Raw genomic sequence first — 25,295 nt, 5'->3', positions numbered from 1 at the left:
TTTGATGCAAGTGTGCCCACCATTGGGTTCACAATGGCGCTGGAATTCTGGGGAAAAAACACTGCATTATGGGAAAAAAACATGGTGATTACACTCAAAACTGCACTTGTGGACGTAAATGAGCCCTTTGTTTGTTTCACTGCATAGGAATGTGAATGGGTGTATTCCATTCCTCTCTATGGGGAGTGAACTGAACAGCTGAACACTGAGAAAACTGGACATGTACATTTGCTGGATCAGTGCAATCCCATCAGTACAGTCGCCACAGCTGAAAAACCTGCAAAAATAGAAAAGTAATGTCTATCACAAAAGTGCTCACAGAAGGTGCACAGTATGTTTACATCGGTACATTCATGGAATAAGAGATGATGAGGTAAAGGCTTGAGTTGACCCCTGGAAAATCAAACATTAATATACCAGGATGGGTTTGAATAAATCTCCCAGCAGCTATAGGCCTCTTTAAATGCTTCACTGAGTTGCACTGAATAATAATTGCAGTTGTGGCTTCAGTGTACGTGACCCTCTTCTTTTTTAGAAAGATCCCTCTTCTCAGGGGCCATTGGTGTAAAATCACCGGGTGCAGAGGACAACACTGAGGAGGCAATGCAGCTGAATTACATCGATCTTGTGAAATACTAGGGAAATGGTAGAAAATGCTGCTAGAAAGGCTACGACGACTCCATTAAATCCCTCTGCAATCGGTGAAACTCTGCAACTTGAATGTATTAAGACGTGTCCCTGATTTAATAATGTCAATAGATCTTGAATGTGCCTTAGGGGAGCTTTTAAAGACACAGCTGATATGTAAAATAGTTACACTGCTTTTAACTTCTGAATTCTCAGGTTGTGTCTACGTATCTATCACTGAAGAGCCAGGGCTGGATTTACATAGTGAGCGCCTCTAGGCCCATTGCTGTTCATTGCCCCGTCCCCTCCCCTTTATTCGTGCAATTTTTCATCATCTAGACCAGAGCAATGGGGATTGGTGCATGGGAATTTAAAAAACGATTATATCTCCAGCGAATCCCCAGTGTTTTGGAACCAATGTGGGTGTGGTTGGGCAGCATGCCTCCCCCTACAATCCTGCGCCCTAGGCCTGGGCCTTGGTGGCCTTTCGACAAATCCGGGCCTGTGAAGAGCACTGCAATCTGTTTTAATTTATCTGTGTTATGCCGTGGCAATTCCAGAACTACTTTGGTTAAGAGTAAATGTACAACGTGCTAGACTACTATTTAACCTAAATATGAATATATATATACAGTATAAATGCCTACCTAAAAACGTACGAATAGCCATTAATAGGACAAATAATAATAAGTGCACTTCATATCTTGCTTTGTGATATGAATACTAAGGAAATGGCTTGATATAATCTCAGAAAACCTTCATTTGCTGAACAAAACTGTAATTCTCCTGTAATTATGAGAGGACCAACATAACATTTCTAATAAACAGATTTTAAGGGAGTTATTTATCAAAGGTCAAGGAAAACCCTGGAAAACGGTAGATTCTGAAAATACACCATCTAAAACCTGTCAAGGTCATTTAGGAGTCAATGGCAGAACCATTTGAAGATGTTAATAGCCTTCACGATGCTTGAAAACTCGATCAATTTGACTGATTCCATTTTTTTACTGCCAAAAACTCGATCAATTTGAGCGATTCCAGTTTTTTACTGCTGAAAACTTGATCAATTTGAGTTTTCGGGTCATTAACCCCGAACTTGCCGATTCCCCGAACTTGCTGATTCCAGTTTTTTCCATTCCAGTTTTTGCTTAAATTAGAAACCATTCGAGTCATGAGTTCATTTGAGGTTTAAAAACGCTCATATAGCTCCAAAATTCAACATTTGATAAGTAAATATCTTATATTGTTCTTTTACCTATATTACCAGTTACCAGTTATCTTCCACTGTCTCTAACGTCTAATGGGAGGGGGGTGAAGTTGTCTAAATCCCACTAACCAACTCTTTGCAGAAATGATTGATTTTCTTTAAACAGTTCCATATTACATTGTCTGCGTTTGTCTGTGAAGGGCAGGCGGGGGACAGGCATATACAGTAGTCACCCCCCACCTACAGCCAGACTGGGAGAGGAACCGCTGCCTGAATGAGCACTAAGCTCACCACTTGTAAAACTCCCAAAACATGTTGTCTATTTTTCCCTTTCCATTTTCAATATCTTCTTTCTATTTAAAGAACACGATAGGTTCTCCCACATGTACACTATGAGCCTATGACAGAGGTCTGAAAAGCTTTGGCAAATTTATTGTTTATAAAAAATTATATTTTTCATAGAAAACCAGACAATTTCATGTTTATTCTGCAACATGCTCATCCCTTAAAGGGGTTGTTCACCTTTGAGTTAACTGTTAGTATGATGTAAAGAGTGATATTCTGATAAAATGTACAATTGGTTTACATTTTTTGTGCTTTTTGAGTTATTTAGCTTTTTATTCAGCAGCTCTCCAGTTTGCAATTTTAGAAATCTGATTGCTAGGGTCCAAATTACCCTAGCAACCATGCATCGAACAAGATACTGGAATAGGAGAGGGCTTGAATAGAAAGATGAGTAATAAAAAGTAGAAATAACAATATGTTTTTGCATAAATCAAAACATTCGATTTGTGAACCTAGCAAACTTCCAAAACTCAACCTTTGATAAATATCTCCCTTTGTCTGTCACACAAGTAACCATGAAATATGCATAGAAGGGTTAGAAATAGTTATTACAATTCTGGCAATTAAAAGTGTTTGAGAACTTGCTAAAAACACTTCATTCTGGCCAACTGTTTGCTCTTCAACTGCAATTATGGAATACCTGCTGAGTATTTATGATTCAAATATAAACATGAAGAACAGCATGAAAGGAAAAAAATTGTGCAGGATGCTTAAGTGCAGTTAACCTTTAGAAATATGCTTCGATCTCTTTTTTTCAGTAGAAATGCAGGTGTTTAGGCTAAAAGGACAAATGCAGTTCTGAATAGTACTCAGCTGTTGCAGACAATCAAAAAGAGAACAAACATCATTTTCTATATTCAAGCAGTAGCAAAAGCACAGTAAGTTATTGCGCCGTGGTGCTGAATTCATTTCAAATCCTCATTTTGTGAATGTCTTTTGTGTGACTCCATAAAGAACAAGCCCAAAAATGTAAAATAATTATGTTTTAGGATCAACTGATCTAGATGTGACATTCATATTTCCAATCATTTTGTTGAGGGAATGGTTTTGCCGGGAGGACTCCATGGAGGTGGTGGGTCCTTATCTAATGCAATCTGAAGCCTCCTTTGTTTCTTTTCAATCCTTTCTCTTCTTTCTTTTCTCTCCTATGAAATTGAAATCATAAAAAACATAAAACACTGCTGATTAAATGATATAGACTAATGTGGCCCAGAGACAGACACAGTCAACAGATGCCCCCTGTGCAGATCTACTTATAGTGCTCCTCCTATACCTACTACATAGGGAATCTCCAGGGCACATCAAGAAGTTTGTTTTGTTCAGATAGGATCCCTAGGATTGCTCCACCAAACCTTTAGGCAGATAGCACTACATTGCTATGCAAATACTCTACACTTCCATTATGCCTACATTGCTTTTTGCTGGAAGTGAAAGAGCCTTGGCAGAGCTCAAATTTGAGTTGTCTCAGCCTAAACAAATGCATTTATTGAAACATTTAGTAAAAAAAACCACATTTTATAAAAATAAATAAAAATATCCTTGGTGTGGCTACACAGAAGTGTTCGCTCTAGTTGTGGTTGTTTGCGAATGAGGGAGCTCTGTCAATTTCTATACAGCTATGGAACCCTTATCCAAAATGCTCGGGACCTGGGGTTTTCCAGATAACAGATCTTGCCATTACTTGGATCTTTATACCGTCATACTAAAAAATCATGTAAATATTAAATAAACCCTATAGGTTGGTTTTGCGACCAATAAGGATTAATTTTATCTTAGTTTGGATCAAGAACAAGATACTGTTTTATTATTACAGAGAAAACAGAAGTAATTTAAAAAAAAAAAAAACTGGATTATTTGGATAAAATGGAGTCTACGGGAGATGGCCTTTCCGTAATTCTGAGCTTTCTGGATAACAGGTTTCCAGATAATGGATCCCATACCTGTACTGGGTTGCAAGGTTAAATATGAACATAAATGTGTACCTTTTCCCCAATAAGTATCATTAAAATGCAGTTAAAGCTTTTAGAGAAGAGATCAATGTCAACGTTTCATATCTCATGCTCATGAGGATATGGAGCTCTGGGGAGATACTTTGGGGGCAAAGTCATATACTGTCAAAAGGGCTGTTGTGCTTCCTCATTGGTACAACATCCCTTCATGTATGTACATAAACTATAGCCAGGCCTGGGGCTTTAATAACATTAAAACTTAAATAAAACTGTGCAGAATAAAATATGTTTTCAATATAATTAGTTAGCCAAAAATATAATGCACAAAGGCTGGAGTGAGTGGATATCTAACATAATAGCCAGAATACTACTTCCTTTCTAACCTAACTGTTCAGTTAGCGCAGGTTAGAGAGCCGCAAAAGCAGGAAGTAGTGTTCTGGCTATTATGTTAGACATCCAGTCACGCCAGACTTCCTCAATAGCCAAGTTGTGCTTCTACAAACTCTGTAGTCTGTGTACTAAAAAACATACTGTTTTTATAATTCAAATCAGATAATTCAAGGTGTTAAACAAGAATGTAAATGTGCATATTACACAAGAGCCATGCATATCCTGTGAATTATATCCTTATAAATGGTGCTTAGTGATGTAATCGGTTATAATCAGAGCTTAGTGGTTATTTCTGTCACATGACTCACTAAAACGTGTGTATTATATTAAATAAAGTACCCCCTGTTGCGAAATATGAGGATTTTAATAGTCACCCTTGAAGTTCCATGATCTGCTTAAAATGGGACGCCTCTGTAACTTTAAATATCCTTTATATTTTACAATAGGTGGTACTTTATTCACTATATTATGTCTTATTTTTGAGCAGATCCTTACCAGCCATTGTTCATACATTTCCACTGCTTTCTTCTCTTGTTCCACTTTTTCAGAATGTTTGTGTTCCTCCTTTACTTTTTCATACTTTTTTTCTTTTTGTTTCTCTTTCAGTACATGTTTCTTTTTCTCGTTCCTTGATAAATATATAGATCAATTAGGTTTTTGCATTGCTAATTGCTAAAAAGGTTCTGTTTCTACACCAAAGAGCACATTACATTATCTCAGCCTTGGCACATGGAATGCCATGATGAACTGGTTGGCAAAAACAGGTTTATGAAAGATTGGAATTGGAAATAAGGTCGTACTCTTTAGCTAGCCTTAGGTTGTGGAAAATTAACTGAAATGCACAAGGGTATAGCTTATTTTGCATCTTACCTTTACAGAGATAGCTGGGTACAGTGGTGTACCTATAAATAGACCACTTCCCCACCCCCTCCACCAAAAAAAATCTTTGGAGGGACGCGATGCATGCTAGGGTCTACTTCCTCTATAGCTTTGCCAGTGGCTGGTACAAAATTGCTGATAATTCAAATTGGTATTACATTGGAGTAAGTCTGTTGCCAATTTTACACTATGTTTCTCAGTCTGACTTTATTGTAATCAAAATAGCATTAATAATTCTAAAATTTATCAAAATCCACAAATCTTTTTTCTGTGTGATTCTTAAAGGGGTTGTTCACCTTTGTAACAAATTGACAAATCTAACAGTTCACATGAATAGAACAAACTTTTCCATAGAAATAGTTAACAGAAAAAGTACAGTTCAAGAGATATTCATCTCAGAAGTGTCCCTGTACTAATCCTTCAGTTCCACACAGACCCTGTGCTGGGAGGGGGTCACTGACCCCCAAAATCACTACAGTGTTCACTTCCTCTTCCTTATATGACATCACACATTGTACTGGCAGCTAACTTAACTCCTATTGGCTATGTCTGCTGTCAATCTGCCACTGCTTCCTGTGCTGGCTGTGCTGGGGAATTTGAGCAGCATTCAGGTACTGAAGAGAAACTGTTACAAGTTTGTGAGAGGGAGGGGGAGTGTGGGCTGTGTGCAGCAGAGACTTCAACTGTGCAGATGGGGGGATCGAGGTGCTCGGGACCAGGAGTTTTCTGGATAATGGATCTTTCCATAATTTGGATATTCATTCATACCTTAAGTCTACTAGAAAATCATGTAAACATTAAATAAACCCAATAGGCTGGTTTTGCTTCCAATAAGGATTAATTATATCTTAGTTGGGATCAAGTACAAGGTACAGGTATGGGATCTGTTTTACAGAATGCTTGCGACCTGGGGTCTTCCGGATAGCAGATCTTTCTGTAATTTGGATCTTAGTACTAGAAAATGGTGTAAACACTAAATAAACCCAATAGGCTGGTTTTGCTTCCAATAAGGATTAATTATATCTTAGTTGGGATCAAGTACAAGCGACTGTTTTATTATTACACAGGAAAAAGAAATCATTTTTAAAAATTTGAATTATTTGATTATAATGGCTACTATGGGAGATGACACTTGTACTTTCCAGAAATATATTATTATTTTTTTTGGGGGGGTCCATGTATTATTTTGTGTATTTACCTCATAAAAAAGGTAAAATATTTTTCTGGTATAGATCCCTATATCATGAAAAATATAACTTTTTAATTTTTTGGTATTTAGAGCTCTAAATCTTGTTCCAGAAGTGGAACACTTAAAAAAGGTATTGTTTTCCTAGGTAAATTACCGCCCTTACCTGCCCTCATCACTGCTCTGCCTGTCACTTAGGGCTGCCACCTCACCCTTTTAAAACCAAACACATATGAAATCCACAGCCTGCATGGCTAATTAGCAATTCATTTAGATGCATGATACATGGCTGCACAGAAATCAGTTCAGTCTGCAGCATCTAAATGAGTTGATAATTAGCCATTCAGCCTGTGGATTTCATATGTGTTTGGTTTTAAAAGGGTGAGGTGGCAGCCCTACTGTCCCTGCTAGATGTGTAAGTTACATACGTTTCTAAGCAAGTCACTGCTGGTTTTGTTGCAATTTTGTAAATAACTGACATTATGCTTAATGCCAAAGGTTGCCAAACAATGTTGCTCCTTCCTTTTCTGCAGTATTTGTCTGCATGGCTGTGTGATTGTTTGTTGCAAGGCAGGTTTGTTTATATGCTGCGTCTGTTAACCTCTGCCATTACAATTGAGTAATCAACCAATGACCATTCAAATTATGTGACTGGTTACAGTTCACAAGCACCCAATAAATTACTAGGAGGAGGGCAGTATCAACATCCAATAGGAAACAAGTAAGGGCAAAGCATGGGCATGATGATGTCATCATATAGGAAGTTCTTGGTGTGTCAGGTTCAAAATAGGCCACTCCCATCACTTCAGAAAACTGGTCAGAGAGACAGGAGAAGGACTGAGTTAATAGGTATAGAAATTAGCTTTTACAATGGCATTTTTACTTTTTGTTATGGAAAATGGTTTTTCTAACACATTGAGAGCATTGTTAGTGGTTTCATAAGATTTGTACATTGAAGGTGAACAACCCCTTTAAACGATACAATTATAAAAGTGGTGCCTAAAATATCAATTTGGGGGATTATTTATCAGAGGTTTTAGAGGTATGTAAGGCTTTTTTATATCTCAAATAAACTCACAACTAAAATGTTTTCTGATTTATGAAAAAACTCTAATGGGAAAAACTCGAATCAGTGAATTCAGGGTGAAAAACTTGAATATTTGAATATTGAGTTTTCGAGTTGAAAGCCACAGAATAAAACCCAACATCATGAAAGCTACAAATCTCTTCAGATGATTCAAGGGATCTCTGCCATTGACTTCTACATGACCTTGACAGGTATTTTCGGATTCAAGCTATTTCCAGCTTCGGGGTATAAGAATTGTTGAAAAATTTGAGTTTTGCATGAAAAATACCATTGAAAACTACATTTTTTGGGGGTACAAAAACAACTCAACCTTTAATAAATAACCCCTTGAATGTAACCATGATACTATTAAGCTTCCTAGCTCCGATTTTAGTTTACTCTAATTTTGTTCCCCCCACATTCCCAATATACACCTAAAGAATACTGTGGTTGCAGCAACATTGCCTAATTCTATGCTAGCTCCTACTTAAATGTACTAATGCAAAACAATTTATCTTTTTTGCACTTGATAAGCTACGTACAGTATATTGTGGAAGTTAAGTATCTCTTCTAAATTGATTTTCTTTAGGGCTCATGTTTTCTGTTTTCCAGCAGTTATAGAGCTGATAAGATCTCATGCTAATCTGTATTTGTTTTATGGGGGATTCAAATCAGAATTTCATCAGTCCTACAAAGTCCAGAAAGCAGGAGCTTCATGGAAATTGAATCCCTTATCTGATTTTCCATAGAAAAGCGTGTTTCCTTTTAAAAAGCATTTCATAATAATATAGTCAACTAAACGACATACGACTCATATAAAAGTGATAACACTAAATCATGCCAAGCCACATGTACATTTTCTAAGCTATCTGTGAAGGATAGAATCAGAGATAGAACAAAATGGTCTGCAACTGCGAATTGCTGAGGCCATTCATATATAAGAAGACAAACACAGACGTACCATGAATTGATAGCGGTTATAGTATCGTTCTTCTTTTCCCAGATTTCTTTCTGCTCTTTATTTTTCTTTTCTTTTTCAGTCTGCTTTTGCTTCAGTGATTTTTCTTTCAACCGAACATCCTTATGCTCCTTCCATTTTTCAAACGCCTAAACCATACAGAAACTTGTTTTTATTATAAAAAAAAATGCAATGATGCACAAAGGGAGTTAACTGCATCTGTATATAATAGGGTGCTATGAATTGAGGTTCGGTATATTGATGCCATTTACAAAGCTACTTGCATCCAAACAGGCAAGACGTCTAAGTGGGTTCTTTATCAAACTTTGAATTTATCTGTTTTTTTAAAATAAAAAAGACCGACCAAACTAGATCCACAATATGACTATATTTATTATTAAAAAAGCACAATGTAATTGGGATTGGGAAAAACTCATAAAATCTATTTTTTTCAGGCTTTTCCCCCGAAAAGTCAGAATTTTTTGAATTTTTGCCTGAAAAAGCCAGAAAGTCAAATTTTTGGGCTAATTCCAGTGCAGACCACTGAAACTTCTAAATAGGATAAGGACCTCTCCCATTAACTTATATATAACCTCGGCAGGTCTGAGATGATGAATTTTCAGATTCTGACTTTTCCATCCTTGGGGTATAATAAATCTCAAAATATTTTTTGTTTTTTTTCACAAAAAATTCGTATTTTATAGTAAAAAACTATACTTTGAATTATCTCAGATTTCACACTTTCACCTTTGCTTACTTAGGGGATAATTTATTAGAGATAATTCAATTGTCAAAAACTCTGTAGCACAGTCTAGAAAGTCCCCAGTGAAGGTGTCAACACATCAAGTGATATTAGGAATCCTTTATGAAATCCCCTGATGCAAAAGGTAGAGCAAAAAATCATGCCCTATCATGAAGCTCCCCTCACTCCCCAGCTCAATCACGAGATTTATGCAGGTAATCTCTGGTGACGGCTGGGGAGGCTTTTTATTTTTCTAAAAAAAATTAGATTGCATAGGCACCCGAGGGCCTCCCCCTTAAAGCTGCTGCCCTAAGCACAGACCTGCGGGTGCCTATATATAAATACGGCCCTGCCTACAGAGCACACTTGCACTGTATTTAGCACAAAGTGCAAGGCTCATTGCTGAAGGCCACAGCACTCCTTTACTTAACACCTGTCATATGCCATAACTTATCATGAATACAGTGCTACCAATTTCAGGCAGCCATGTATTCATTAGAGAAGTACAGGTCTTTGTGCTCCATTCTAGAGGGCAAAGATGATTCAGTATACAGAAAGCTGAAAAAGAAACAAAAAAGGGGACATTTTGACACAATCACCTTTGATAAAAAAAATTCCCCGCAACGAGTACATATGTGCAACTGTAAATAACCTCTAAAGAATATCTTCATGCCTAAACATTAAGCTCTTAATTTGGAATGTAATTGTGTTTTTATTTCTATTATATTACTGTACTGTTCTATTAATGTACACAAGTAGTGCTGTATAAATAGTAACCAATGCTAAAATTAGGCAGTCCGACCCTTCCCCTTAGTTGTCAGTACAGTATTAACATGTTTATGGGAACTAAGGAATATACGGAGTTAGCTCATTGGAGATAGTACCCCTTGTTTATTAAAATTTTAACCTGATGCAGCCGACACAACAGGCCTGAGACAAAGATATTAGCCAGATATTAGCAGTATGAAAATATGGATATCTTTAAAACAGCTGAAAAGTAAAGATCACTGAGCATGTTTACTTTAATTCTTTTGAGGATTTTGCATCGCCATCAACACTATTGAAGGCAAAAAAATAACTAGAGGCAAGCCTTACAGACAAAGGATGTTTTTTATGAGATTGTGTTTGGTCGGAAAGATGATTTCTATCATTCTGCACTAAACAGAAATAAAGCATGACTCTACCTAAGATACAGAAACAAGTCTACAAGGCTAGTATGCTTAAAGTCTTTCTGATGAATAATGCACAAAATATTTCTCCCTAAAAACACTTTCAAAAGAAAAGATGAAAAGCATAAGCCTTGCAGTCATGGTTGTCATTTTCACAATAAACACAGACTGGTTAAACTACTAAACTGGACTATCTTACGTACAGTACATCAAAGACATACTCTGAGGACATTGTTACAGAAGAGGCTAATATAAATCTAGTGCTAGAATATGTCTAATGTCAGTGATGATATACAGAATATGGTATGATGGTTGTGCCCTAAAGTACTTAGATCTCCCTCAATCTTCAACATGATAGGCTGAAGGTATGTTCTACTGAGCATGTGGCTGTACTTTCACTTGCATTTGTGCCCATGTTTCTATATAATTTATTGCTTAACAAAGAATGTCACTGGATTTGTTCTGTCTATTTATTATTGAGAACCACGAGTCCCATTTTAAGAGCAGCTTAACTTCTGTACAACCTGCTAAATGTGAATTTACTCAGTATGCTGGGTCTACATGTTTGCAATAAGTCCAGTGAGTAACCACCTCTATTTTAAGAGAACAACTGTGTGGAATTCCAACCCTAAATTCCTTCCTTCCTCAATCTCTTCAAGAAAAAATGAAGAGGCAAATTCACTAAGATTCGTGGTTGTGCCAGCGTCCACTTTGCCGCACTTTGCCAGGCGTATTTTTGCCAGCGCTATGCAAATTCACTCAAATCTCAAGTTACGCTCAGGGGAAGCGTAAGGTTGCGAAGTTGCGCTAGCGTTAATTCGCCAAGCAAAGCGAAGTTACGCTAGCGATGCTTAATTTGCATACGGCGCCAAATTAAAGTTACAATGGAGGTATATGTAGCATCACTACACAAGCATGGGAAACCTTCAAAACAGCAAATAAAATTTTTATTTTGCCCAACACATGTGCCCACTGTATAGTTAAGGGGCCATGAGTTAGGAAATGTAGGGGGGAAGGAGGGTAGCCCCAAAAAAATGTTCAATCTTTTTCAGCTTATCACCCATAAAAAAAGAAAAAACGCCAGCGTTTTTTGGGACTTAGAAAGTTTTTTAACTTTTTTTGAAGCAATCCCTTTCTACTCTATTGCACTTCGCCTAGTCTGAGGTGGCGAATGAAGTCTGGCGTAAAAGGTAGAATTCAGAATAATTTGCGCGTCAGTGAATTTGCGTAGTTACGTCCGTTGCGCAAATTCGCCAGGCATAAGGGTGCGAAGTAACACTAGTGAATTTAAGCCAGTGAATTGGCGAATTAACAAAAATGCACTACGCTAGCGAATTAACGCTAGCGTTAGGTGCTTTGTCGTTTAGTGAATTTGCCCCTAAGAGTCTACCTTTTGGAGCACTAGAACATTAGTCTAGTCCTGGTACTTAAAGGAACAGTAACACCAAAAAATTAAAGCATTTTAAAGTAATTAAAATGTACTGTTGCTATGCACTGGTAAAAGTTAAGTGTTTGCTTTAGAAAGACTATTGTGTAGCCATGGGGTCAATAGACGTGTGACGCAATAAACGCATCACGGGTATGACCCTGGTTTACATCGCTGTGTGTGCTAGCCTGCTTTACTTGATTATTAGCCATGGGGTCAGTCATTCAAGCTTAAAAAAGGAGAAAAGGCACAGGCTACTTAGCATACAACAGATACGTTCTGTAATAGAATACAATGGGATTCTACATAGTGCATCTGGTATCTGCTATGTATCCTGTACTTTGAATGGCTGCCCCCATGGCTACACAGCAGCTTGTTTATATAAACTATAGTAGTCTTTCTGAAGCAAACACACAGTTTTTACCAGTGCAGGGAAACGTTACATTATATTTGAATTACTGTAAAACACTTTAATATTTTGGTGTTACCGTACCTTTAAGGGACAATGCCTTTACCTTCCGCCTCCAATTTGTGCCTATATGTTAGCTCTATAGGGCAGGGACCTCGTTCCTACTGTGACTCTTACCGAATAGCACTTAAGCTTCATGTCCTTAAGCTCTGTTTATATTTGTCTGACTTATCCTCCCTGTGTGCGCTTTTATATATTGTACTTTTTAGTTATATTGTACTTTTATGCATTGTACGGGGCTGCGGCAACTTAACAGCACTTTACAAATAAAGTTATACATACATACATGTATTTATTAAAGGACAACTAAAGCCTAACTAAAGAAATAAGCTAAAAATTTTGTACAATTTGCTTTGGGTTTCTGTACCAGCACAAGGAAACCACAACCCTTTAACAGGGAAGATCTGTGTCTCTGAAGATGCCCCAGTAGCTCCCCATCTTCTTTTCTGCTGATTCCCTGCACATGCTCTGTGCTGCTGTCACTTACAATAACCAGTACAACTAGCATCAGCTTATATTACAGGTCAACCTCATTTTCTGCTTGATAATTTGTAATGACCCCTAAGCTTAGCTTCTCAACAGCTACTCAGAACCCACTGAGCATGTGAGTGTCACAGACACTTTCCAAGATGGTGACCCCCTGTGACAAGTTTGAAGTCCTGGAACATTGCTGCTATAGAGATGCTAAAACTTTAGACTGATGCAATCATTTCATTATATAAAGTATGGCGTTTTTAGCCATATTCATTCTTAGGGTTTAGATCTCCTTTAAGTCACAAAGGCATTGGCACACCCTTTTAGATTCTGTTACAGTATGATTCACAGCTACGTATTGTGTAACTACAGATACTGTTTTTCACACATTTAGAAGTCTTAAATGTATGAAAAACAGTATATGTATTTCAAAGCCTTCATGTGTCCAGAAAGCAGTACAAGGCAGATCAGAATGACATTTAACTGCATTAGTTGACATACCGTGTAATCACAGCCAGTCACATTATGCTTCAGATGCTTTTTAGCTAATCAGTTTTGGATTGCCCCCTACTTACATGCCATAAATACAATCATGTCCTGGCAATATTCTATCTAAATGGTAAGAAAGGAGATATTAGAGCAAAGGCCAAAGCCTTTGAAATACAGTATTATGAAAGGAAATGCAACACTTGGATGATCATGTTATCATATAGGTAATTGTATTAATACATACTATACATATATTTCTGTTGGTTATCTTGTGCCTTGTTTTAAGTGGCTATTAACTATACAGAAAACTCTAGAATAAATGTATGATTAAAATCTATTACTTTATATCCTTATAAGCAGGAATAGTTATGTACAGTATAGGTAATAAAGATACCTACATAAAGATAATCTTTAGTAACAGACAACAACTGTTAGTTTTGCCCTAGTTTTTCTATTTTGAGGGCTCTTACAGACAATTGATGTATATCATTACCTGCTGTTTGGTGTCACAGGCTAACAAAAAAGTAAAAAAAAAAAAAAAAGCTACTTTTACATTTCTGTAATAACAGACGTACATACTTACAATATTTATTTATGTCATTGTGTATTCATTACGCTTCATAAATATAATCTGAATACCAAAATAAACAGACTGTTGGTAACCCTTTGCTCCTCAACACCTCATAGTTAAATCGGGTTGAAAAAAGACAAAGTCCATCAAGTTCAACCCCTCCAAATGAAAACCCAGTACCCACACACACCCCTCCATACTTTTACATAAATTCTATATACCCATATCTATACTAACTATAGAGTTTAGTATCACAATAGCCTTTGATATTCTGTCTGTCCAAAAAATCATCCAAGCCATTCTTAAAGGCATTAACTGAATCAGCCATCACAACATCACCCGGCAGTGCATTCCACAACCTCACTGTCCTGACTGTGAAGAACCCCCTACGTTGCTTCAAATTAAACTTCTTTTCTTCTAGTCTGAAGGGGTGGCCTCTGGTACGGTGATCCACTTTATGGGTAAAAAGGTCCCCTGCTATTTGTCTATAATGTCCTCTAATGTACTTGTAAAGTGTAATCATATCCCCTCGCAAGTGCCTTTTTTCCAGAGAAAACAACAGTCTACCCTCATAATTTAAGTCTTCCATCCCTCTAACCAGTTTAGTTGCACGTCTCGGCACTCTCTCCAGCTCATTTATATTCCTCTTAAGGACTGGAGTCCAAAACTGCACTGCATACTCCAGATGAGGCCTCACCAGGGACCTATAAAGAGGCATAATTATGTTTTCATCCCTTGAGTTAATGCCCTTTTTTATGCAAGACAGAACTTTATTTGCTTTAGTAGCCAAAGAATGACACTGCCCAGAATTCAACAACTTGTTATCTACAAAAACCCCTAGATCCCTCTCATTTAAGGAAACACACTGCCATTTAGTGTATAACTTGCATTTATATTATTTTTGCCAAAGTGCATAACCTTGCATTTATCAACATTGAACCTCATTTTCCAGTTTGCTGCCCAGTTTTCCAACTTAGACAAATCACTCTGCAAAGTGGCAGCATCCTGCATGGAACCTATAGTTCTGCACAATTTAGTATCATCTGCAAATATAGAAACAGTACTTTCAATGTCCACCTCCAGGTCATTAATAAACAAGTTGAAAAGCAAGGGACCTAGTACAGAGCCCTGCGGTACACCACTAACAACACTGGTCCAATTAGAAAATGTTCAATTTACCACCACTCTTTGTAGTCTATCTTTTAGCCAGTTCTCTATCCAGGTACAAATACTATGTTCCAGGCCAACATTCCTTAATTTAACCAGTAATCTTTTGTGTGGCACTGTATGAAATGCTTTAGCAAAGTCTAAGTAAATCACACCCACTGCCATCCCAGAATTGAGGTCCCTGCTTACCTTCTCATAAAAAGTAATTAAGTTAGTCTGGCAAGATCGATTACGCATAAAACCATGCTGGCACAAACTCATAGTATTATGATTTGCTATGAAGTCCAGTATCTTATCCTTTATTAACCCTTCGAAAAGCTTTCCTACCACTGACATCAGACTAACTGGCCTATAGTTTTGAGGCTGAGAACGGGATGCTTTTTTGAATAGAGGCACCACATTAGCAATTCGGCAATATGCCAGACCTCAATGAATCCTGAAAAATTAAGTAAAGAGGTTTGGCAGTCACAGAGCTAAGCTCGCTAAGTACCCTGGGATGAATACCATCTGGTCCCGGACCTTTGTTTATCTTAACATGTTCTAGTCTCTTTTGAATTTCCTCATGTGTGAACCAACATCATTAGTTGTATTACTAGAATTGGGACTATTAAGGACACCTTCATTAACTGGTTCCTCATTTGTGTAGACAGACGAAATTCAGAATCTGCGCTTTTTTTTTTTGTTTTCATCAACCAGCTGACCTCCCTCTGATACTAAAGGTCCCACCCCTTCCTGCTTAATTTTTTTACTATTAACATATTCACTCATCAACTAGGCATGGATATAGAGCAGGGTACATTTTCTCTTGAGTAAACTTGACAATTCATACTGTATTTGCTGAGAATACAGAAAATAAACTTTGGGGTCTATGTGATAACATATTTTTTCTCTAAAAGTATTAAAACCATGAAAAACTCTAATGTAAAACTTCTCCAAGTTAAAGCAGTTGAGGTCCCGTAGAAGTCAATGGAAGCTGCGCTGATCCTATTGAACTTTTTTTAGCCATTCAGACTTCTAGAGGTTTTTAGTTTTTTTTCTTGTCCGAAATACCGACACTTTTAAAGGTTATCATATTTTTTAGCACATTGTTCAGTGTTTTTTTCCCATTCCTTTTTTTTTACCTCGAATCAACTCGAATGGTACTCGAATGGTGTTTTACTTAAAAATTTAAATGGCAAACACCCAATTCAAATTGAACTCGACTGACCTCAAAACTCTAATGGTATCTTACTTAAGAAAAAATCCAATTCTGCAAGTTCGAGTACCGCAACCTGAAAACTCAAATTGATCGAGTTTTCGGCAAGAAAAACCGCGAATCTCTCGAATCATTAAAATTTTAGGGCAAGACCCACCCAAAAAAACTCAACATCAAGCAGGCTGTTAACCTCTTCAAACGGTTTTAAATTACATTTCTGATATTGACATGTCTTTTTTGCAGTTTTCACCTACGTCTCAGTTCCTTATAGCAGCCCATGAATGTTCATTGTAAGCATGACACCCTGAGATATTGCATGAGTCTGAGGGTTATTAATTATTAATCACTGGAATTGATTGCAGTTGACTTGGATTAAGGCTTAATGAATGAAGTTATTTTAATTAAAAAAAATGGAACTAGTGAGTCACTTGGAAGCATGGCCAAATGAAGGGACATGCCATATTTGCATGCTTTTCAATCTATTAAATAATGCACAAATAATTGTGCACTAATATGTCATATACATTTTTTTTCAATTACAAAATCAAACATCTAAAGAGGGAAGTTCAAACTTGAACATAATTGTAACACAGTACACACATTTAAAGATGTACCTGTTTTGACTCTTGCTTTTTTTGTGCAATATCTCTAATTTCTTCCAACTTCTTTTGATCTTCCTCTTTAAGTTTCATTAGATTTTTTCGAATATCCAGTGTTTTCTCAGATTTCCATGCCTCAAATGCTGCTTTTGCTTCCTCTTTCTTGGCAATCTCCTGCTTGTAAGACATTTACTTTGGTGTTAAATAAGATCATAATCATTTTAAAGTATATAATACTCATATTATCAGTATCATTCAAATATTTATATGCTCACCAGATAAGGTAAGGAAACTCTTCAAGTACTGTTTATTATTATTAATAAAAACTCTGAACTATAAATAGCTGTTTATTATACATAATATGCATGATAACATAAATAGGAATACAATCATAGCCAATTCTACTGGGATGAGGGGTATTAAAGGAATTGTTCAGTGTAAAAATAAAAACTGGGTAAATAGATAGGCTGTGCAAAATAACAAATGTTTCTAATATAGTTAGTTAGGCAAATATGTAATGTATAAAGACTGGAGTGACTGGATTCTAACATAACAGAACATAGCCCAACTTCCTGCTTTTCAACTCTCTTTGTTTTCACTGACTGGATACCCTGGCAGTAACCAATCAGAGACTTGAGGGGGGGCACATGGGTCATATCTGTTGCTTTTGAATCAGAGCTGCATGCTGAAGATCAATTGCAAACTCACTGAACAGATATGTACCACAAGCCCCCCCCCCCCTTCAAGTCACTGACTAGCTCAGAGTTATAGAGCTGAAAAGCAGGAAGTAGTGTTCTGGCTCCTATATTAGACATCCAGTCACTCCAGCCTTTATACATTATATTTTTGGCTAACTAACTATATTAGAAACATTTTTTATTTTGCACAGCCTATCTATTTACACAGTTTTTATTTTCACGCTAAACTATTCCTTTAAGGACACTGGGGCTCATTTATCAACACTGGGCAAATTTGCCCATGGGCAGTTACCTATAGCAACCAATCACTGATTAGCTTTTTAAAGCCAGCTGCAAGTAGAACAATGAATGAAGCAATCTGATTGGTTGCCATGGGTTACTGCCCATGGGCAAATTTGCCCAGTGTTGATAAATGACCCCCCCAGAGTAGAATGATACAACCAGTTAGAGTAAGATTTTGGATGAGGTCTTAATTTCCTCTCTATATGTTTCTAAAAGCCCAGTCTGAAGACCAGGGCCGGAACTAGGGGTAGGCAGAAGAAGCAGCTGCCTAGGGCGCAACGATTGGGGGGTGCTGGGCAGCTACCTCTTCTGCCTACTCCCAAACCTTGCACTACAATTGCGCTTGAGTATGGCCCTTCTGAGCATGCTTACCCGAAAGCTGTTGCCGCTCATGCGAGCGATGATGCCGGCCCGCGCATGTGCAGATGATCGCTGATACCTCACATGCGCGCACAAGCACTGATAACTCGCATGCGCACTCGCTGATGACGCACGCGATGATGACATGTGTGTGCGTGTGGGGCAGCGATGGGGGCGAGCTGGCTGGGTGGACTGCCTTGGGCGCCCGATCAGCCAGTCTCGCCTCTGCTGAAGACCAATTAGATTAGCGCCTTAATCTCTCTTCAAAGCGTTCCTCCCTTTTATGGACTTCTTCTAACAATATTTTACACACAATGTGAATAAGATTTAACACAATGTTAAAAATCCGATCATAACATTTCATTTACACCTATGGTCAACCACAAAAAAGGTCTGCAATCTCCTACTTTTCAGAGGTGGACCTTCCACATCTTTAACACTATTTATGGCCTTTTAACTCCTCAAGGTAATTGTTTGCGTTTGTACAAGAAACCTCTAAAATTCCAAAACAGAAGAATTTTTAATACACAAAAATAAATATATCCTCCCCCTTGCTCCTAAAAGCAGTTGTAGATAATTGCCACTGTTGAAACCCCTGAAGACTATTCTATTGGTCTTAAATTTGGTCTGCACTGTGGAAAATCTCTCCAAATGTGTCAAATTACTTTTTTATTGGTATATTACTCCAGAGTGAAAAAAATAACCCCATCATAACCACTGACATGCTTTAGAGCAGGGATCCCCAACCTTTTGAACCCGTGAGCAACGTTCAGAAGTAAAAGGAGTTGGGGAGCAACACAAGTATGAAAAATGTTCCTGGGGTGCCAAATAAGGGCTGTGATTGGCCATTTGGTAGCCCCTATGTGGATTGTCAACCTACATTGAGACTCTGTTTGGCAGTGCACCTGGTTTTCATACAACCAAAACTTGCCTCCAAGCCTGGAATTCAAACATAAGCTCCTGCTTTGAGGCCACTGGGAGCAACATCCAAGGGGTTGGAGAGCAACATGTTGCTCACGAGCTACTGGTTGGGGATCACTGCTTTAGAGGCTATTCTAGTAAAGAAAACCATAAAATTCTGGTAAATAGTACATGGTAAATAGTAACTGTTTGCAGAAAAGAGGTCTTCCAGACAGCCTCCAGAATTTTAAAAGGGGAACTAACGCGAAAATAAAAATTAAAGATAAACTGCAGGAATTGGGAGTCTGATTCTGAATGACCGTTAAATCCAATATATCTTTTAGGGGAGCTCTGTTTGCCTAGAATATGTATTACAGCTCCCTCTATTAAAATCAACAGAAATCCTGTCTCTCTATATGCAGAATTTGTGCCAAAATCAGTTATTTTGTAGATTTTGCTAGATTTGAGTTAGATCTAATACATCTGCTAGGAAAGGAAGCCCATGAAAATCTGACACCCAACTCCTGCATGAAGAAAATACAGAATTTTTAATTGATTGTATTTAGAAATTTTCTTATTTCAGTATGCTGAAGCTTATATTACATTTTAATTTCCACGATACTTCCCATTTAAGGATTCTATTAATCTTGACCCAGTACATGTGCTGCTAAGTCTACCATAACCTGGGATAAACCCATGTCAGAAAGCTTAACTCTTAGCAGCAGCACACTGGGTCATAGTGCTGAATTGGCTCCATTGCAATCAATAACCCATATTTTTAGCACAATTCTACTGTATACAAAGGGTGCATTGTGTGACAGCATTATTAGATTATAAACTAAAAAAAAACATAATGAAATCCGTTAATCTTGGAAAGGTTATAAAGTCTCTGAATCAATAGTTATACCAGAGGAAGACTACATAAATCTCCAATATTGACTAACAGGATCTCTCTAACATGCTCATAAAAGGTACTAACACTACTTATTTTTTCAGCTACTTGACTTTTTGAATCTGACGCATCACTACCTCTTTACCCTTCTGTTATTTTATGTAGTTAATGATGTTTACATTTTTTATGTATATAACAACAAAAAAATATGTACAGCTATGCAAACTTTCTTCTTTACATCTGACTAAATGCAGAGCTATAAAGAAAATCAGTGCATCAATTTTTCTTTTCATTTAGTGCAGTGATTTAATTTTACGTGTTTAAACAGAAAAAGGTAAGGAAAGGTAAGGAAAATGTCCAGCAGGACAGCTGTCAGTTAACAATCATAAGAAGGAAATCGTGCTACCTGGCTCAAAATGCCAGTAATACCTTCAAGGATCTATGAACGGAAAAATCACGGAAAAATCTTGATTTTTTTTTTTATGAAATCAGACTTTTAAAAAATCACGAATGTTTTGGAAATTTATTAAACCCTTAGGATAGAAAAGTTAAAATCTCAGACCTGTTGAGGTTGCATATAAGTCAATGGGAGAAGTCCTAATGATTTTTTGATGTGTGCTGGGTTTTGTACAATACCCCTAAGTTTTCTGAGTTTTCGAGTGAAAATTCAGAAAAAATCATGAAAATCTGATTTTTTTTTCGCAAAGCAAATTTTCGGGAAAATGTAATAAATACAGTTAAAAACCCGAGCACATTTGATCGGAGTTCGTAGCAGAAAATATTGAGCTAAATTCAGACTTTTATAAATAACCCCCTTAAAGTGTAGGCATGTAAATGCACAGATAAAAAACAAATTAGGAAAGACTAAGCAATGCCTAGAAGGATATTTTCTTCTCAGACTTGCTAATAAGTCAGTGGGTGTAAATGATGGGACTATCAGATGTCAGAAGAGTTGTCAGGGAAAAAAAACGTATTTGTTAAAGAAGATAGGTTTAGTGAGTAATGGATGAAAATGTCTCATTTATAAAAGTATCAAATGTTATAATAAAAACAAATTGACAGAAATTAGGCATATTAAATTCAGAATTTATCTTCCAGTGATGTAATTTTCTGCAATTTTTATTTTGGATTGCATTTACACTAAATCATGTGAACAAGAAAGAAATGCTATGTTGCATTTCACTGGCAATAATGCTGAAAGAATGTCTGACATTACCTTTTGGTGCTTTTCCTTTTCTTCTTCTACTTCAGAATTCTTCATTTTATGAAGATCATGAAAAAACATTTTTTTCTTTTGCAGCCAATTCTGGAATGAATAGAAGGATGTTACTGAACTAATGTTATAGTATTTAATTATGGAATATATTTTGAGAGTCGACTCTTTCCATTGTAAATTCTAGAAGCAGGGCCATCTTTAAAGGAACAGTTCAGTTTAAAAATAAAAACGGGGTAGATAGGCTGTGCAAAATAAAAAATGTTTCTAATATGGTTAGTGGATTTTCTTGCTAGTACTTTTATTACAAGTACAGATTAATCCAATCCGAAGTTACATTTCAAAGGATATCTATTTGTCTTTGTTGTAAACTGTAGATGTAAACTGTAGATTTTTACCAATATCTTACTTACTTACAGTACTTACTTACTCTTACAATCTCTTGAAATTCTAGTCTATATCTGCACACATCAACCACTCAACATATTGCAAACCAAAAACTATGACCACAGTATGAACTAAAGAATTATTTTATACCAGAGATGCATACTGCCCATATATACCATTGTTTTGGGGGGTGTTGTTTGGCGAACAAATATGCAATGTCTGGATCAAGGGTCTTGAGACAGGGACACCAGTGGGCAGATTTATTAAAGGTCGAATTTATGTGAATTATTTTTCTCCAAAAAATTTAAATATACCGTATATACTCGAGTATAAGCCGAGTTTTTCAGCCCCCAAAATATGCTGAAAAACTCTACCTCGGCTTATACTTGGGTCAAGCGCAAAAACGGTCGCCGACGCCTAAGAATATTCGCCGGCGCCTTAGAATAGTAGCCGGCGCCTAAGAATATTCGCTGGCACCTTAGAATAGTAGCCGGCGCCTAAGAATATTCGCCGGCGCCTTAGAATATTCGCCGGCGCCTAAGAATATTCGCCGGCGCCTAAGAATAGTCATCCAAAAACGAAATTGAAACTTACCAGAAGCTGCTGCATTTCTCACCCTCGGCTTATACTCGAGTCAATAAGCTTTCCCAGTTTTTGGAGGTAAAATTAGGTACCTCGGCTTATACTCGGGACGGCTTATACTCGAGTATATACGGTACTCACAACTCAAAAGGTAGGTTATTTAAGAAAAATGTTTCATGTCTTTTATTTGATCGAATAGTCCCGACCCGAATATTCAAATCTGATCCAAATAAATTTCGAAACGAGTTTTTCCTCCGAAAAAAATTTGAATGTCAGGAAGGCAATTAAAATTCAAATGGTTCAACGGACCTCTGCCATTGACTTGTAAATGAAAGCGGCAGGTTTTAGGTGGTGAATATTCAAATTAGAACTGTTTCCATGGTCAAGGTGTAATAAATCTCACATTCAAATTTACATTCGAATTGGGGGATTCATATTCGAATGTGTTAATTTTGACACCAAAAAATTTAGATCTCACAAGATAGCACAGCTGCCCACAGGGAATTAGTTCTGAATGTGTTTTTTTGAAATCTGCCACACTGATTGCTGTGATATCTCTATTAATATAATATTTCCTATAGACTTATGTGACCTGGAATCTAGTAAGCAATGAACAGTACTTTCTAGGCTACATTATTCAGTAACATTTAAATAATGAATCCCTCAAACATGGGGATATCAAGGTTTTTTTTCCAAATGGAATAAAATGTTTTAGGGTTCCAGCTAGTGGGCCCTTGATATTAGGTTTTCTGCCAGGTCTTTGGTGCCCCAGTCACTGGGAGGGGGCTCTACTCAAAAGGAAGGGAAGCTGCAGATCTCTGTGCTCCGAAACAAGAAAACAGACATGCTGCAATTCTGCTACAACAGAATGCATCAATGTCATGAGAACGTTATTTCAAAATGATTTCATTTATTCTGCTCATACAGTAAAAGTAAAAAAAAAACTATCTTGGAAATTCAAATTGTGATATATTTGTGCATATGATGGGAAGCAACATGAGTGTTTCTGGTTATAGCTGATGCAGCAACTACGTTATATAATTACAAATGTAATTTCATGCACATAAAAGATTTCCATATATCTGGCATGCGAGTACTTTGTAGCCATGGGCCAAAAAAAAATCAATACAATGAATTTTCAATATATTTAAAAATATATGTTTTCAGCCAAACATGAAGAACAGTGATTTCATAACTAAGAAACCAAAATATGTAACCAGTTTTAAATGAATCCCATGCTGCCATATACTTTGCAAAATCTCCATCATGCAGAAATATGCACACATATAAAAAGGCACTGACAGTTGTTACCTGATAAACAGTAGCTCGTAATGCATCTGCCGCTTCAATGTCACCACCACTTTCCTTTACCGACTTATCCAATACTGTAAGGGTCCCCAGGTAACGGGAGTTAGCAGATTTGAGGGACTTGGTTGCATTTAACTTTGCACAGCTCTTCATTGTTTGAAGAGAATTTAACGACCTGTTTCAAATATACAATAGCAAAGTTTGGTATAACAACCGACCTCTTAATCAGTTGATGAAAAATAAAATATTGCTCAATAATGCACAAGAGCCATTAACATCCTGTAAATTATATCTTTATAATCATTGCTTAGGTGATATCATTGGTTATAATTGGAGCTTATATCATGTCTCATTGAAACTTGTGTATTATAATAAATAAAGTAGCCCCTATTGTAAAATATAAGAATATTAGAAGTCACCTCTGAATTCCATGACCTGTATAAAAACTACTAGCCTCCGGCTTCATGCTTTTTTATGGTCATGGACCTCCTCAGTAACTTAAAATACCCTAAGAAGGTACTTTATTCACTATATTATTTTAGTAGTGTGTTTTTTTTCTTTGCATTAGCCATTATGATGGGCAGAAACCCTATGCATGAATTTATAGCAAAAGGCTGCAGTATATAGGAATTAGTACAGCAACAATAGGTATTATTAACAAACTTTGGTTGCCCTTAAATGTAAAATATAATTAAAGGGGACCTGTCACACAGACATAAAAAGCTGTATAATAAAAGTCCTTTTCAAATTAAAAACCAAAATGATTTTTATATTAAAGCATCCATACCGGTTATAAAGATATTTAAAAGTCTTAGCTAGTCTTATCTAATTGTGTAGCAAGTGCATGTACCTGGGCATAAACTGACCCATTCTGACTCATAAGCAAGATTTTATAATGATGCAAAGCTTGCATTAATAACGGTGTCCACAAAATGGCTCCTGCCTGCTTGCTATGATTGCGAATTCCAAGACTAAAAGAAACAAGATTGAAATTATCTATGTAATGAAAGTGAATTTTATTTTGCATCATAAAATTGGTTGGAATTATTTTTTAAGGGTGACAGGTCCCCTTTAAAGGGGTGGTTCACCAATGAGGGTCACTGACCCCATCTAAAAACAAATGTTCTGTAAGGCTACAAATGTATTGTTATTCAGGCCTCTCCTATTCATTTCCAGTCTCTCATGCAAATCAATGCATGGGTACTTGGGTAATTTGGACCCTACCAACCAGATTGCTGAAATTGAAACTGGAGAACATCCTCTTTGGAGAGCTACCCTAACTTTACATCCATATTTTCTATAAATAATAACCTCTGTAGGTCAGCTTGGGCCTATTTGAGTCTAGTTGTGTTCTAGCTGATCTAATATGATCCCTTTGATTTCAACTCTAAAGTAACAATATAAATTGTATTTCTACATGTAAACACTTTTTGCATTTTAATGTCACTAGAGTTGGTAGTGAAATTCCCAAAACCACCTGAAAACTTCCCACCACTGTGGGTTTGGCCCAAAATTTCTCAATGGCAAATATTTTGCCTAGTATGACATAAGCTTTGAAGAACAAATGCTTTGCTGAGAAATACAATACAGGGGTGTGATGGCAGCAGGGATGGATCGGAAAGGGAGCAACCAAGTGAAGCAAGTGCCAGAGAAGATGGCCAAGTGGACAGAATGCCTGGATCGGTTTGGCAGGAGACAAGCAAATCAAGCGGGCAGGGAAGTATTCAAACAATGGGGTAAGCATGTATTTGCAATACAAATGTTT

At 36.9% G+C, this 25,295-nt stretch overlaps 1 protein-coding gene across 4 annotated transcripts in view; it reads right to left on the bottom strand.

Moving 5' to 3' along the window:
- Positions 1–537: 537 nt before the first annotated feature.
- Positions 538–25,295, bottom strand: part of map9.L (microtubule associated protein 9 L homeolog) — a 50,150-nt gene continuing 25,392 nt past the window's right edge. For 3 of the 4 annotated variants that reach the window (XM_018249764.2, XM_018249551.2, XM_018249626.2), the window contains exons 9-14: positions 23,534–23,705; positions 21,257–21,346; positions 16,924–17,085; positions 8,611–8,756; positions 5,014–5,146; positions 538–3,324 (exon numbers count right to left, since the gene is read on the bottom strand). In XM_018249764.2, coding sequence (XP_018105253.1) covers positions 3,205–3,324; positions 5,014–5,146; positions 8,611–8,756; positions 16,924–17,085; positions 21,257–21,346; positions 23,534–23,705 — 823 coding nt within the window. In that variant the 3' untranslated portion in view covers positions 538–3,204. 4 annotated transcript variants of the gene reach the window in all.

This window comes from Xenopus laevis, chromosome 1L (assembly GCF_017654675.1).
Source record: "Xenopus laevis strain J_2021 chromosome 1L, Xenopus_laevis_v10.1, whole genome shotgun sequence".
Lineage (NCBI taxonomy): Eukaryota > Metazoa > Chordata > Amphibia > Anura > Pipidae > Xenopus > Xenopus laevis.
Note: the sequence above shows the minus strand (reverse complement) of the source record. Positions and strands in the feature narration are given on the sequence as shown.